The sequence below is a fragment of the Aethina tumida genome, chromosome 1, assembly GCF_024364675.1.
Source record: "Aethina tumida isolate Nest 87 chromosome 1, icAetTumi1.1, whole genome shotgun sequence".
NCBI lineage: Eukaryota > Metazoa > Arthropoda > Insecta > Coleoptera > Nitidulidae > Aethina > Aethina tumida.
This window is the reverse complement of record NC_065435.1, coordinates 64,329,818-64,347,717: the sequence shown is the minus strand read 5'-3', so window position 1 is coordinate 64,347,717 and position 17,900 is coordinate 64,329,818. Positions and strand designations below refer to the sequence as shown.

Sequence of the window (17,900 nt, the reverse complement as noted above, 5' to 3'; positions counted from 1 at the left end):
AGTGGTTTGTTTACTGTCCACAGAAAGGTAAATCGAATTCCATGGCTCCCTAGGTTATCGGATCTTAATCCAATTGAAAACCTTTGGGAGCTCATGGGGCAGATGTGGGAAAACGAAAATGATCGTAAAACTGGGGACCTGACCTTTTTAGTGAAATAGTTTGTATATATTTTTTTATTTATTTAATAAAATTTTAATATATTTTAAATTTTGTTTTATATTATACGTATCTAGTAATATGAAATATAAATACATAAATACAAAATATATTATAAATCATATGATCATAAACAACATTTTATTTTTATTTAGGCATAATTTACAATATACAATTCGAATGATCAGTGCTAATCATGTAAATTTAGTCTGCAAGATAAATTTTTCAAATCACAAATAACCCTTTTATGCCAAGTATCTACCTATATTACCGTACTTCTCCTTAGTCAATCAAATTTATCGTACCAATATATAGTAAATCCGCGGTTTTTTGTCCCGTGATCGTTAAGGTATTCAAAGTAGGTATTTGATGATTTAATTATAATTAACCACAAACATTTTGTCATAATAATTTAAAAAGGAAATATACATTTATTTTGTAAAAAACACCACGTCAACGGCATTTTTTATATTAATAAATTCTTTCGTATTATTACTGGTCATAATAAAAAAGAGATGCAGTATTAAAAATCTTTCCATAATTGAATTCATCAGACACACACGCAGTAGTTTTTGAAACTGAAGAGTGGGTAATGTTCGGGAACTTCGTTTGAGTTGGTAGAATTATCTCATTGGCTAGAGGCACGCCTCAGTTCCCCTACTATTGAAATAATGGCCCGACCTTAAAGCTCATGGGCAAATGGTGTAATCAAATAGAAATATTCAAGATTGACTTATGAAACGAATTGACAAAAAGAGGCACATTTAAAAGTGCCTCTGGCGAACTTGCGCACAAAATATTCATTGAAATTTAATATAAAACTTTTATTGTTTCTTTAATTGTCCGTTTAATATTATATTACCCTTCTATCTTAGTTTAAATATTAAGTTATATTCTATTTTAAAGAATAAAAACATAAAAACTGTATTTTTCATAAAATCATTTCCATAGATGAGGCATTGTCTCACCTGCCTCATCTGAATAGTTGCTACAGCATATAGTAATAAAGTACGGGACATTATCATATAAAACATGCAAGGGCAATTCTGTTTAATATATTTAAATAGCAAGTACGGGTACAATCAGATAAAACATGTATGTTCAATTTTATCTAGTATTTATTTTTGTATTTCTTATCAATCTATTAATATATTTTTTAAGTTGGATTATTTAATTAAATAACAATATAACGTAAAATAAATGACAGTTTGTCGCCTGTATTTTACTAGACTAAACTACAACAAACTACTTTTGTTGTAATCTTTACTCATTTACATTTCGCAGTTTGCAACAAAGTAACTAGCACACTAATTAATTATGACACAAATCTTTTGGATATAAAATATGATACCAAGTATAACCGAAATAAAAAGAAAACTTACGAACATACAAGTATACAGAACACACAAATTGACCATTTTTCGAAGAATGGTGATTTAGGTGCACTTCAATCTATGGTGGTGATATATTTGAATGTTTTCCGGTAGAAAAAATTTTTCTATCTTAAATAAATTTGAAGTGAGGCACAGGTCTACGAGATGGCGCTTTATGCTAATGAAACGGTTATCGAATAGATGTCGCTCCATCAATCAATCCTTGTTATGAAATTACATATCACATATAAATATGTTATTCAATAATTCATGTTAATGAGAAAAGTTTAAATTAAAGTGGGTTTGATGTTTTGTACAGTAAAAATATATTATTTTCAATAAAAACATTTTTACCAAAATAGCATCACTGAAAAAATCAGAAAATAATTAATTTAATTTCTATGAAATAATTTATCATTTCTGTTATCTCGGATGTAGGTTATAAAGAGAATAAATATAAATTTAAAATAAGTTAATAAGGGGAATCCAATTGGCCATATAACTATTAATGCTATTTATAAACTAAAGATGCAACAAAACATATTTTATAAGATTCAAACAGCTTATATTTATATTTCTAATTTACATGAGTTTCAATGCAAAGAAATATTTTTACTTTAGATAAATAATGGAAACAAAACTGTGTACACGCACACATATTAAATCTGTATACAACGTGTAAAACGACTTAGTACCTAATAATTTGTTTTTTTAATGTGATTAGACACATGAAAACAGAACGGAACAAAAAGAAACACAAACATAAATAATGATTTAAAAAGGCAGTGCTCGGGATAATTACAGTTGTTAGCGTTGCTAAAACATTTATTCCGGTGAAGCATTTGCGAGAGCTAATTCCGAATTTAATTGCTTCAATGTAAAACGTGTAATTAAAGAATACGCTCAAATGACATAAGACACGGTGCTAGTCAAATTAAAAAGTTTCTTAATTGAACATTCTTTCATTCCGGGGTGGGACGGCTCCCGAAACGCGGGGGCACGTTAAGAGGAGCGCTGGAACTTAATTAATCACCCGGAAAAATCTACAGTTCGCTCACGTTTCGCAGAAATTGATCCTTCACTTTAAGGGCTGAATTAAAACGAAATACGACGGAAAAAACGGGGCCGAAAAGAAAATGAAGTGCGTTCCTGGGATGCCAACTTTTCAAATCAAATCGTGAATTTAAAACAATGCGTCCTATTTTAAATAAACTTAATGTAGTATTTCTGAACTTTTATAATATTTTGGAATGCTGTTAATGACTTCTGGTTATAATATACATTTTTGTTTATTTATATGTCAACAAAAAAATAACTTTCTAATAATACAGATATTTAAAAAAATATATATATAAATATCTTTAAAATATATGAAGGTAGGAAACGATTCAAAATACAATAGGTCTAGAATTTTAAGTAGAATTAACAAATTCAAATATATTAGTTACAGGAAAAATTATTTTATGTTTTTAATTTATTTTTTATTTGATTAAATTTTTATACTATATTTTAACATTTTTATATGAAAATGTATATATGTGCCATATATATTTATGCTACATTGTATTTAAAATACTTTTGTTGTTAAAAATGGTGTAAGTACTATAATTCTCTTTGTGAGTTCAAAAATCGGCTCAAAGCAACAGAAGGCACAGATGTCAGATGATTTTGGTGTTGTCGATTTAAAAGTGTGCGTACTGATGATAAATAAAATCAAGATTGTTCTGAAAAAGGTACTAACGAAGAAATATCTCATTCAAAATCATCATATTCGAGAATTATTATTATTATTATTATATTATTTAATTATTTATAGGTAATAAACTGTGACAACTAATCACCAATGGAAAAACTAATGGAAGCTTCATACAATGAATTTCATCAAATGGTTGGACAAATGGTTCTCACATAAATTAAGAGGATGTAACAATATTAGGCATTTGAACAATTCTCTATTTTCTTTTGTATTCTACGAAAAATGAGTTGATTACGACAGTTTTTACTAATATTGACAATGAGCTTGAAATTAGATTAGCTGGTAGTACTTCAAAAAGTCTCAACCCAAGAAAACTACAATTTTAAGTATTACCTACTGATCAAGAGATCAAATGATAGATACAACATCTACTATATACTTGGAAACTGGAACTAGTCCATGGAAACATACCCAAAGACGAGCTTGTTCAGTCAACATAAAAGACTTTCTGCTTCATGATAACGCAACATCACACGTCGTAAAAGAGACTCAAAAGAAGCTTCAAAATGTTAAATGAGTTTATCCATCATATAATCCAAATATTTTTCTATTTCTCAGAGGAGGAAAAAACTGAGGTTGATCTTATCTTCAGTACCAGGAACTCAGAATATTATTTTTTCAGGAAATACTTAAAAGAATTTAAGTTTGTCTAGTGAATATTTAAAAATTCAATAAGACAACTCCTTTTATAGACAGACAAATTGAAAAAATAGGCAAATAAAAAATTAATTAATTTGGTCATATACCTGTGTGTCCAGTAGAACACTAAATCGTCGACTGATTGAATTAAACTAGTAAGGATGTATTTCAGTAAAGAAACCATTGTTATCAAAAATCTGCTCAAAAATATTCTAATTATCCTCCAGATTTTTTAGTAAAGAGTACTTTGAAATGATGAATCCAAGTTCAATAGAAGTTCAAATGGTAAACAATATCTGTAGAAATAAAAGTTTGACTCACACACAGTATATTCCTATCACAGAGAATTATTCGTAAAAAGGACCGTTTCATAGAGATATCATGAGAGATATAATAGAACAATTTGTCAATGATAATTTACGAGTTACATAACTTTTTATTTATGATAATAATTCAAAACATACTTTCAAAGTTGTTCAAAATTAGTTCAAAGATAACCATGTTGAGGTTCTGAAAGCCCGGATCTAAATCCAATTGAAATTCGAAGGATATGATCTCTCGATTAAAATACTTAGATGAATTGGGGTTATTAATGGATGAAACGTGGAATGTAATTTCAATTTTTCTGGCTACCACTGTATACTAAACATTGTCCAAAGCGACTTTCTCATTGGTCAAGTTCAACGGCTTCTATCTATTAAAATTGCAATTTATTTAATTAATCCTTTGCATGTCTACTTCTGCATCAGGAATATACAGCGCATATTCGAACATTATATATATGCACGCCACTGTATTTTACCTTTCGTGAAATTTTATTTATTTTTTTTTTTATATCTTATAATATAATAAAAAAGGGGTGTCAAAACGTAACCAATAACCCCATACGATCATTGTCCGTCACTAATTAAATTATCGAACCGGAATGGCATCCCCGTTGACCCAGAAACCCGCCCACATCCACAATCGAATCATTAACGACATGCCACGAGCTACGAAACCGATCCGGACGGCCGAACGGTCCGCGACGAGAAAAATCCAATAATTAATTTACAATGAGATCAGCTCGACAACAACACAAAAATTGTGAACGAGCAGAGGGGGAGGTGGGTTACCGTGAATAATAAATCAGTTGATGGATTAGTCAGCATTCGCGCGGGGCTTAATAAGAAAATATCAAATTTACACATACAATAAACTTAATTATATTGAGACACAACCGCGAGCGTACACGTTCGCTCCGTCTCCGTCCGGCGCGTTCGTTCGTCCTCGTCGCGCGTCTCGGCCGTTTCCAATTGTTAAATTGGCAGCCGAAGATATAATAAAGATCTGAGGACCACACACGTCGCCGCACTGATTGGTTATTTGGCCACGCCCGTTACGTGGGCGTGGCCCTGTCGGTGGGGGAACGGGGACCGTTGGTGGGGATGTGACACAGAACGCTAGGCTGTGGTGGGGCAAATGAAATAGGCGTCACTGCGGGGCAGTAGGGGAACGTGTCAATTTGGTGAGTAGCGCGTGATTTATGAAAAATACACGCTCGGAAATTGATATATTGTCGGTTCTTTGTGCCCGTGTATGGCTTAGTTTCGTTTGGCGATTTGTTACGGATCATGTTGCAGCCGCGCTGTAATTTCAAACCAGATGCCCAGATCGACATAAATATGCACAGCCGGATTTATTCCAGGTTGTTTTATGGGATTTCGTATGTGTGTTTGTTTGTTTGTGTATGTATGTTGTTCATGTTCGGTGATTTATTATTCTTATAAACTCGATAACGAATTAATTAATTCGCTCTTGGAATTTTATTGGTCTTGTATCTACCAACAATAAAAAATTATTGATATAACTGAATTAAGTATTTTTATTGGTGATATTTATTTAAACTCTTAACACACATGCATTAGATAAATAAATAATCAAACACGCAAGTATAAATTTTATGGGTATAGGTGGGTATTATGAGTGTTCAAAGTAATTACGTATTTATAAACTGAAAGTTTTATATTAATCAGATTTTTTTTAAATATGAACATAAATTTAAAAAAAAAGGTATGTTGTGCTCGTAAATTGACATATTATTATTATAAGAAAAAAATTTAATTGTAATAATATACTAGAAGTATTTTAATAACCGATTACTCGAGTTAAGTTTTATCTGAATAGCCGACAAATTAGCCCATTGAAATCAATTTGATGGTCAATACGAGTAAGTTACTTTTCATACGACTAATTTTAACTGTCACGTTAGTCGTAAGTCGAGGTGTTTAAAAATACCGACTAATAGGTTTTCATACGAATGATTTCTATCAATTGCGTGGTTAGTTGTTAGTCGTATCACATAACCTGATTGTTCAGGTTATTTCAATAATCGACTAATAAGTTATTTGCTAGTCTCAATAGTAATTTTTAAATTAAAAATAATTAAACAGATTAATTAATTTCCGTAGACTTAAATTATGTTTTTATAATAATAATTTGTATTAATTTCATTGTTAATCATTTCACATGACCTAATTATTCAAGTTGTTTCCAAAAATGATTATTTGTTACTATTACTAATATTTGAATTAAAAATAATTTGACAGTTTAATTAATTCCCATAGATTTATTGAATTATTTTTATATTTTAATAATTTGTATTAATATTTAATTTGTTCTATAATGAAATTAAAATAATTATTTAATAGAGGATAATTATATTATAGAGGTCTTTGTTCTCTAAAAATAATTATATTATACCTATTTTATTTTTATTCGTGCGGAAACAATTTATGTTATTATTAATATGTTATATATACGGATCGAAAAACGTTTAGTCCATCTAAATCTTGAGAGAGAGAGATCAGGCCCGACAAAGACAGATTATCTTCCAACTTTAAGAAATTTGCTTTATTTAACATTTATGGTAAAGTTTTTAAATAGTTTTTTTGTATTAATAATTTATAATGTTGTTGTATAATAAAATTAAATTAATTACTTTAGTAATAGTAAGTTATTTCTCTAAAAATAATTGTCTTATACTTATTTTATTTTTTGTAATAAATAATATTTTATACATATATCGTTTTTGTGCAATTGTGCTCTATTTATCATTGATGATGATTATAGACAATGTTTATGAATTAATATAAAATATTTAAATTATCTATTTAATGATTTATCCATCCAAGTTTAATTTTAATATTATACGTTTATTTTGCCAATCGTTTAAAGACAATTAATTAATTATAATCACATTTGAAACACATAAATATTTTTTAGATCGGCATATCGGCATAGATAACAAAAAAATAAATATAAATATTTTCATATTTATTTTTATAGGTACCTAACCTAACAAATAACGTAGGGAAATATTAATTGTATTGTTTGAAATATTATAAGACCAATTTATAGAAGATAATAAATTTTGAAAATTTCAAGGTCGAATAGTTTAGAAACATCTAATTAAATAATAATATTTATACAGCAATTGGAGAGTTAAATTTAAACCACTTAAAGAGTGTAAGGGTAGTCAATGATGTGAAATGTATTAATGTTAAGTTTTTCTATTAAACAATTACCCCTATGTATTTTTGCATTTTTGGATTCTTTGAAAATTATAAATAAAATTCACATATAATCATTCCATACTTAGCTTACATAATTGATGAATAAATCGAGTAACATAAAGTAAATTAATTTCAATTTATTTGTGGTGAACCATTAAACAAATTTGAAAATATTCAAAACAAAGTTCAAGTAATTTTATTCATTTCTAGTTATTGGTCTTGTTTTTTGAAGACTACATTGTGCTCATGAGAAATTTCTTATGAAAGAGTGATTTTAGAAATTGGCCGATGTCCAATAATTTGTTAATTTTGAGGTAATCTAAGATAAATCCACTACATAAAAATTTTAAGGATGCCTTCACTGAACGTTCACAGGTTATTTTTGTAAATTGTCCCTCATATTGTTTACATTGTCTGTTTACGGCGTGTCAGAAAGCAGTGTCATCACGTATCACGGCCGAGTAATAAAGGGCGTAATAAAATGTAATATGAAACACACACACAAGCACAGGGACAGAAAGACGGGGAGAACCCGTATAAATCCGAATCGGGTCCGGTGGTGTAAAAACGCTTCAAAAGAGCTCGGACTGATGTAAATACTTATTATCTGATGGACTAATAACCGTACGCGGCATCCAAATGGTAGGTACCGGCAAGATGTGGGTACCTGATCCAAACCGGCCACTGCGTGCATTAACATATTTCGGGCCTTTTTTCCTTTTTCTTTTAAACGACTATTTATCTTCCGACTTTTGTTTTCGTGGGATAGTAAATTTGCGATTTCATGCGTTTCAGGTGTCCACAGGTAGGTGAAAATAAATAACATATAATGACAAAAATAACAAGTGATTTTGGACAGTCGATTAAAAGATATGTGAGTAGTTCATACACCACTTATAGCTGGTGTCCCTTAATTAGTGGGTCATGGTTGAGTACTGTATTTATGACAAAAAAATTACCATTTGATCAGACTTGTTGTATTCTAGTTAATTAAGTTAACCGGGATACAAATAGTTAAATTTAAAATTTAATTTTGATTTTGAAATATCTTTCATTTATACAAATCTCCTCAGAGGGATTAAAAAATTAGATTTTGATCATTATTTTGTTTTACATTGTATGACACCTAGCGTACTATAATATAGTTTTAACTATTTTGTTTCTTCTAAAAATATTGTTTGTTCTATCTTTTTCGGCGAAAAAGCTACACAAAACAATATATTTTCGAAATATTTGAGTTTAAAATTTTTGATTTGTTAATTGATAATTTGGTATGGTGCCTCTTAATTTTCTAATAAACCTGAATGAAGAACACCGCTTTTTGTCTTGTCATACTAGAAAAAAATTATATGTACATATGTACAGTATTGATCGTAAATCAACGTAAAATACTTACTACAAAATAAAGCAATTCTTTATTTAGAAACAACCCGCAGCTATTAAAAATAGATACTATAATTTAACAAATATTCTTTTTAAAATGAAACATCATAACATAACTCTTCTTTAATGTAAAAATTATTTAAATAGTTAAGCAATTTAAAGGAAACTAACCATTCAGAACTAATCCAATTACTTCTGAATTTCACCTATCCTAAAAAAACAAATCAAAACGCCACAATTAATTTGACATAACGATTTTTTAAACGGGTTTTCGACCTGTTCTAACAGCAGTTTGTTCACACAAATTGATTTTTTTAATTGGCTTTATTAATGCCTAATTGATCAATTAATTTTATGCGGAGGTACAAGAAAAACATTTTACTTCTTGGACTATGTAAATTATTGCTGCTGGTTAAGTTACCAATTAAACTAACCTAGATGAAAACTATTTAAGTAGAAAGTGTCCAACGATAAATTTTTGAAAAACCTTTATTGATTCAAACATTTATCAAAGCTGATTTGTGGTAGGGCGGTGTATTATTTTTATTGTTTAATGGTAAAAACTAATGTGTCTTTATTCAAATTAATTTGCTTTAAAATTTAAGAATTTATATATTAAATTATCTTATTATCTTACTTATTATACGTTATCTATAAAACACAGAGGGAGTTACTTATAATGTATTTTATTTACGTGTTTAAAAAGTAACTACATACAGATACGGGAAAGTTGTGATTTAATTGCTAATTTTCAAACAGATTATCAATTATTAAGATATAACGATAATCATGATAAATTTCGAGATATTTAATATTGTCGTCTGTGAAACATAGAGGGCGCTACTTGTAATGTATTTTATTTATGTTTTTAAAATCATTTTATTTACAAACACTCACGTAAAAAGATGATATAATTTCTAATTTTCATACAAATTATGAATGGTTAAAATATATTATAATAAGTTTATTAAATATCATATTTGATTGGTTTAATATAACATAGTAATATTATTATATTATAATTAACAATTAATAATTATATTAATATTATATTTAATATTACATATTTCATAGAAGATAATATTAAATATCTCAAAGTTTATTACAAATAACAATTATCAATAATTAAGATGCATTATAATAAATTTATCCAATGTTATATTTAATAGCTTTAATAATATTAAGTATCTGAAAATTTATTAGAAATAACAATCATCAATGGTAAAGATACATTATAAAAAGGTTATCAATATTTTCCATATGTTTCATAGAAGATAATATTAAGTATCTCAAAATTTATGAGAACTAGTAAATTATAATATTAATGATTAAAATACATTATAATTTTATTAAATATCATATTTGATAGTTTTGACATAGTTACATATGAAAAATATTATATTCTATAGGCTTCATAGAGGGTAATATTAAATATCTCGAAAATTATTAGAAATAATAAATTATCAACGATTAAGATACATAATAAATTTATCCAATGTCATGTTTAATAGTTTTAACATAATTAATTACCTATGAAAAATAACATTTTTCATATGTTTCATAGAAGATAATATGTCATATTTTTTTATTATATATTTTAAAGATATATAGATAATATTAAATATTCTAAATTTTTGGAAAGTCTAACTTTTTTTAACATTTTTAAAGGTAATTAAACAATTATAATATAATTTAAAGGTAAGTAAACAATTATAATCAATTTGAAATTAGAGAAGTTGTATTATCTAGAAATTTTACAGATACTTTTTACTATTTGTTAAAAAAATTAAATACATTAAGAAATTTTTTTCGAAATCTATGAAATGTTTTCGTGGATATATCAGAACAGCTCAGTGATTCCGACACTCAAAGACAACCAATTCGTGACACATTGTATATGTTAGGTTTAATTTGAATGATTAATAAATATAATTTATAGTTATAATAATAATTACAGGTGTAAATATTACAATTACTATTCAATCCAATTATCACAATTATTTTAATGTTATAATAACACCAATAACAATTTCCAATGTGTCATATTTTTTGTTGTGTTATGCTAGTTACAAATTACATTATCTTGATTTATTAGTTAGTACACACACTACACAGGTAGGTATACAAATTTAAATCGATTTCGTATTACCTCGAGACTCTCGTCGGGCAATTATACCTACAGTTATTGAAATTAACAACATTCCGAAAAATAATTATCGACAATTAATGTGCATTTCACGAATTCGTGTGTTAATGAACGAAAAAATTAATTAACAGAATCGGCATATCGGCGGCCCACGAACAAATTTTTGACGCGTACGAAGCATTTTTTTAGCACTCCTTGCGGCTCGGGCAATTTGTTTTGTTGACAGGTTATAATTAAATATATTTTCGTTTTGGGTAAGTTCGGAGCTGGCGAGCTCGTAACACTGACGCAGTCCGTAGATTTAAATATAACGTAGCATAATGAAAAAATTACAGGAAACGTGCAACTTTGGAAATTGAATGGCATTATCGAAATAGAAGGAGCGAGTTTACAGACGTGGCGGTGGGAGCAAAGATTTACAAGGAGATTTGTCCCATTTGTCCAACAACTTCGGTATTATGCCATCAATCAGATAAGCTCATAAATGCGGAATGACGCCGTCAACTCACCCGGCTATAGCTGAATGATGTTTCTCGCGCTAAAGACATAAACAATCTTGAAATACATGCCATTTTCCCCGGTGCATTGTTTCTCGGAAAATGTTTCGTTTTCTTTTCGCAACGTAACTGCGATGCGGCGATTATCGTTTAATTAATTTAAAACGCCTCGGTTATCAAGGTGTTTTTGCCCTGCTCCGGTTTCGCGGAACCCATTACCGGCGAGTACCCAGTGCTTTTTATTAATTTTTATGTGTTCTTCGAATGTGCGAGGCAATATGCTTTTATTAGCTTTTAGTATAACAGACTAAAGCGTTAACTGGAAGAAATGAATTGCTTTTTCCGTTAGGGGATATCCTGAATTTTTTTATTTTTCTTCACGTATAATAATTGTGATGGTGTCTTCAATTATCAATTTAAATCAATAATACAGTATATAAAACTTGAGCAAAAAGTTTTTTTGGTCATTATTTAGATTCTATAACATCGATGTAACCTTTTTTATATGTTAAAATAAAAAATATTTTGTAACTCCTTAATTAGGTATTATTAATATGAGCAAATCATATGAAGGAGGAAATTGTTGCAAAAAGGAAATATTTTAATTGATTTGCCATCGGCTTCGCTCTATGAACTGTATCACTAATCTTATACATCTTCGAGGTTCCTTGCAGGGTAAACGCGGTAAACAAGCACAGCATTCTGAGGTTACGTGGTGGTAGATTTACTGGATAGATCAATCATATTAGTCACACATTATTTGGTACGCAGTGCCACCTTTTCTCCCTCTTAAAAAATATAGATAAATCAGAATATTTGAGTAAACATGAGATGAGATATAATTTTTTCAAAATCAAGTTATAGTTTTGATCTTTTTCACTTTTTACCTCAAAAATACCTTACTGGTGACTGTGGGGAAAGATTATTGGGTAAAACACGAAGAAAATTGTTGAGTTGAATCTCAATTTTATTTCGGAATATGCCAAGCTTATACAAATATAAAACTGATTCTAACTGATTTGCCATCGGCTCTGCAGTATGAGATGTATTACTAATATTATTCACCCTCTAGGTACCTAAGGGTTTTACAGGGTAAACCTTGTAAACGGGTACAACATTATGACGTTGGATGGTGGTAGATTTACTGGATAGATCAACCATACTAGTCACACATTACTTGGTACGCAGTACCAGGTAGGTATACTTAACAGCCTTCCTCCAACTTAAAAAAATATTCATAAATAAGAATATTGGAGTAAAAAGGAGATGAGATATAATTTTTTCAAATTCGGGTTATAGTTTTTCACTTTTTACCTCAAAAATACCTTTCTGGTGACTGTGGAGCAAGATTATTGGGTAGATACGAAGAAAATTGTTGAGTTGAATCTCAATTTTATTTTCCAATATGCCAAGCTTGTACAAATATAAAACTGATTCTAACTGATTTGCCATCGGCTCCGCAGTATGAGATGTATCACTAATCATATTCACCCTCTAGGTACAACAAGGTTTTTGCAGTGTAAACCTGGTAAATGGGTACAACATTATGAGATTGGATATTGGTAGATTTACTGGATAGATCAACCATACTAGTCACACATTACTTGGTACGCAGTTACCAGGTAGGTATACTTAACAACCTTCCTCCAACTTAATAAAATATTCACAAATAAGAATATTAGAGTAAAAAGGAGATAAAATATAATTTTGTGAAAATCGAATTATAGTTTTGATTGTTTTCACTTTTTACCTCAAAAAATATCTTACTGGTGACAGTGGGGCAAGATCATTAGGTAAGGTATGAAGAAAATTGATGAATTGAGTCTCATTTTTATTTCACAGTATGCTAAGTTTGTACAAATATAAAACTGAGTCTAATTAATTTGCCTTCCGCTCCTCTGTATGAGCTGTATCACTAATATTATTACCTTCGAGCTACTTAAGGTTTTTGCAGGGTAAACTCGGTAAACGGTCACAACATTATGAGGTTGTGTGGTGGTATATTTACTGGATAGATCAATCAAACGAGTCGCACATATATTTAGGTATATTTAACATCCTTTTTTCTATCTTAAAAAATATACAATCAATTTCAAAACTGAGTTAAATTTTTATTTTTTTTCCACTTATTTACCGCAAGAAATAGCTTACTAGTAACAGTAGGACAAGATGGATTGGAGTAAGAAGCGAAGAAAATTGTTGAACGGAGTTTTAGTTTTATTTATTATATTATTTATTATTATATATTTATAAAAAACTTACTAATCTCTATCAACTTAAACTTGTTGCACGAGAAGATATTGAATTGAATTTTATTATTTTCATAATATCATGAGGTAGCATAAATACAAAAGTGATTTTAACAGTATTATGTGTTCCAAAATAAAGAAACAACTACATTCGAATTAGATGTATATCAAATTATCTATCTTACTGTTCCATGATATTTGTATGCATGGAGAAAAATATATACATATTAAATGATACTTATTTAATACAGATTATATTTATTTAATATGCTGGTAACAATATATACATATGTATATATATATATATATATATATATATATATATATATATATATATATATATATATATATATATATATATATGTATATGTATATATATATATTCTTACATTGTATTTATATATTTGTTTATATCAGTTTATTTATTATATTTAAAAAAGTCCTTATTTATGTGTTTAAATGTTTTAATATACAGTATGGTACATTTAAGATGGGACATCTCATTTAATTCTTCTGTTTACTTCTCAATTTTAATGAAAATTGAAAAGATCTGTTATATAATTGTTTACAATGAAGAAAGGCATTTTTAATAAATAAATAAAAGTTCCTTTTTTAATATCTCATTAAAAAAAAATTGTATATTAATAAATATGTAAATGTAAAAAATAAAATTATATGAAGAACACTGTATACGGGAAATACTTATAGGAGAATATTTCAATACTCACTTAGGTCTTAGCTTTAACATTTTAAGTAACTATGTTTTCACGAGTTTTATGAATTTGTTACTTTATGTGTATCAGATTGTTTAATTTAATTGTCGATATTATTATTTTAGGGCAGTAGGTAGGCGTTTTGAATATTACAGAGAGTAATCAGTGAAATGATGAAATATTGATTTTACGTTGGTTTTTAGTTACAGCAACACAATTATAATTTACGTTTCACCGGCCGGTGATTGTGGATAATTGACCATGGTAGGTAGTAAAACAAAAGGTTTTCATCTGGAAAAGCAATTTTTGAACAGATGGGACATAAGCGACATGAGTGCGCATTGTTTTCGTGCCGATCCACCGGACAAGTCAATATTCGTAGCTCATTTCTCGTGAATGAGTAATTAAGTTGAAGATGGAAAATGGCGAAAAAAGCGGCGAGGCAATAACACCAAAAAATGGCAAGTGGACGAAGCGAAGAGGCGAACAGGTAATGCGGTTTTCTATATGGCATTGGGGCATTAATCATTATCTAGAAAGAGCGTCGGCACGGTACTGCAACGGCCGCGCAATTAATTCCGAGAAATCCAATCCGGCGAATAAATTGCACAATTGGACCATAAACAAACAGATGAAATTGATTCCATTGAAAACATTAAAACAAGACATCACCCTAATAAAAAAAAATTACTTTTACTTCTAAATCAAAACAATAAACAATATGAAAAGGTATCGGGGCGATTCCGGGACGTAATCTCCCACTTCCAACCTGGGCTGCGTGCCATAAATAACCCATAAAACATGTCAAATTTCAAGTGAACATTCGACCGCGCTTCCGTGATTCGTCATCGGTGCGGACCCCACCCCAGCGATGCCGCCCATCGACGCTTGGCCCCGCCCAAACGCGCTCACCTGGACTCAGACAGTCGTGGTTGTTCGTCGAATGCGCATCGATCGTCGATTTGCTGCTCGCACATAACATTTTTATGAGAACCGCCGCGTTTGTGTGTCGTTTGCACGATCAGAGTTGCGTCCGTGTTCGGCGTCCCGGACGATGATTTGCTGAAACGTTCCGTGAACGATGGCTGCGTTGGCTGGCAACCTGGTGTCGCACACGCAGATCTTCACGACGCGACCGAACATGGAGAGCACCGACGGTTCAGTGTCGATGGACTCGGACAATTTCGACAGGGTGTCCGCCCAATTGGACAACGCGAGTTGTTGCAGCGACGACACGGTGCTGTCCGTCGGCAACGAGAACCCGCCGCCGCAACCGCCGTCGCCGCCGCCCACGGAGACGCTCAGCTTCAAGAACATCGAGAGCCATCTGAACGCCATCTCCCAGATAACGAACAGCACGCTGAACCCGGACCTGTCCAGGAAGTGCGCGTCCTCTAGTCCAGTCAATCATAGATTAAGCCCAAGTACAAAATCGGACTCGGCCAGTTTCTTGTTCCGAACTGTGGACTTCGACAAGTCCAATTCGAACGAACTGTTCCGCTCGAACCTGTGCTCGCCGCGGTCCGTGTCCGAACCCGACTCGCCGCCGTCCTGCAGAAGTCCGAAGCACGAGAACTTCTTCTTCAATCAGAACAAAACTAATAACAACAACGAGAACAATGCCAGTCTCAAGTTCTCCATTGATAACATATTGAAGGCCGATTTCGGTCGTCGCATCACCGATCCGATACACATCCGAAAATCGAAACCGAAAAAGGTCAGTCCGGAACTGAGCGGCCCGGACGAAGGCAAGGCGTCGGGTCCGGTGGATCTGAGCAAGAGCGACGCTCCAAGCGGCGACGCCAAGGGGGATCAGCCCATCCTGTGGCCCGCGTGGGTCTACTGCACCAGATACTCGGATCGACCATCATCAGGTAAATTACAGCAATTTTTCTTTATCACAAAAAATGCTCTTGGCTATTATGGAAATATTAACTAACGTTTCCAAAAGAAAAAACTATAAAGTAATACTAAACAATACAATATTTATATTAAAAATGGTTTTCTAAATGTACAATTGTGTATCTCAGAAATGTACATTTCTGAGATGTCATAATAAATACCAATTAAAAAAATTATATAAAAAATAAAGCCATTACGAATAGATAAATAAATTCAGTATTTGTAATTTTTATATGTATTTTTGTATATCTCAGAAATGTATATTTCTGAGATGTTTCTACCGTAGAAATATTGTTATAAAAACACAGATAATTAGATAAGTAAAAGGCCTTTAATAACAAAATTTGTTAATTTCTTAGAAATATTGATATCAAAAACAAAATTATTATAAATTTATAAATCTAATTCCTATAATATTAATTGTAGTTTGCATATATTTTTATATCTCAGAAATGTACGTTTCTGAGGTATTATAATAAATATCTATATTACATATAGGATATCACAAATAGATAAATTTAAAAATTAATGCCTATAATAAAATTTGATAATTTCCTTTTTGTAATTTTAAAGTATCATTGTTATCTCAGAAATGTACATTTCTGAGATGTTATAATAAATATCTATTGAGGACATATCATATAAAAACAACGACATCACAAATAGACAATTATAAAAATTAATGCCTATAAAATTTGATAATTTTCTTTTTATAATTTTTATGTATCATAGTATATCTCAGAAATGTACATTTCTGAGATATCATTATAAAGAAATATTGATATAAAAAACAAAGTCATTATAAATAGATAAACCTAATTAATGCCCATAATAATAATAAAGTCTGTTAATTTCTTAGTATGCTATTAAATTATTTGTAATTTCTTAACGAATTGAACAAATATTAACTTAAAAAAGGTATTATTAATAAATAAATGAATGTCTAACGGCTCTAATAATACAATTTTTTAATTTTCTGGAACTTTATTAAATTGTTTGTAATTTTTATAGGGACTATTGTACATCTCAAAAATGTACATTTCTGAAATGTTCTAAGAAATTAATATAAAAAAATATTTACAATTACTTAATAAGAAAAAATAATAAAATAAAATTTTAAACATATATACACATTAAAAATGTAACAATAATTTCTTTTACAATATTATACATATTTTAAGGCAATAAATAAATCTTTAAATAACACACAACTTTTATGATGGAAAAAATATGTTGAATACATTTTTGGTTATTTTGTTTATTACTTAAAAAACGATAAATTTACTATAATCTTATAATCGCATATATTTTTGTGGCACGATTACTTATACAAACACAGTTTTTTAATTTAATTCTTATCGAATTTTTCTTCAAAAAACATTTCAAATATGAATAGATTTTTTAATGTATTAAAATTATGCAAAATTGTGGTCCCGAGGCGTTTTTTATTTTTATATTATGTATTGTTATATTGATAAATTATTGTTCACATAAATATAATAGACGTGAACAAGATCTGCCAATTTTTTAG

The 17,900-nt window shown here is 29.7% G+C and overlaps 1 protein-coding gene across 1 annotated transcript in view; it reads left to right on the top strand.

Moving 5' to 3' along the window:
• The first annotated feature begins 15,417 nt into the window (after positions 1-15,417).
• LOC109600826 (homeobox protein invected) overlaps positions 15,418-17,900 on the top strand; it is a 58,046-nt gene continuing 55,563 nt past the window's right edge. The window contains exon 1 of the mRNA XM_049961423.1: positions 15,418-16,341. Coding sequence (XP_049817380.1) covers positions 15,549-16,341 — 793 coding nt within the window. The 5' untranslated portion in view covers positions 15,418-15,548. The remainder of the gene's footprint in view (positions 16,342-17,900) is intronic.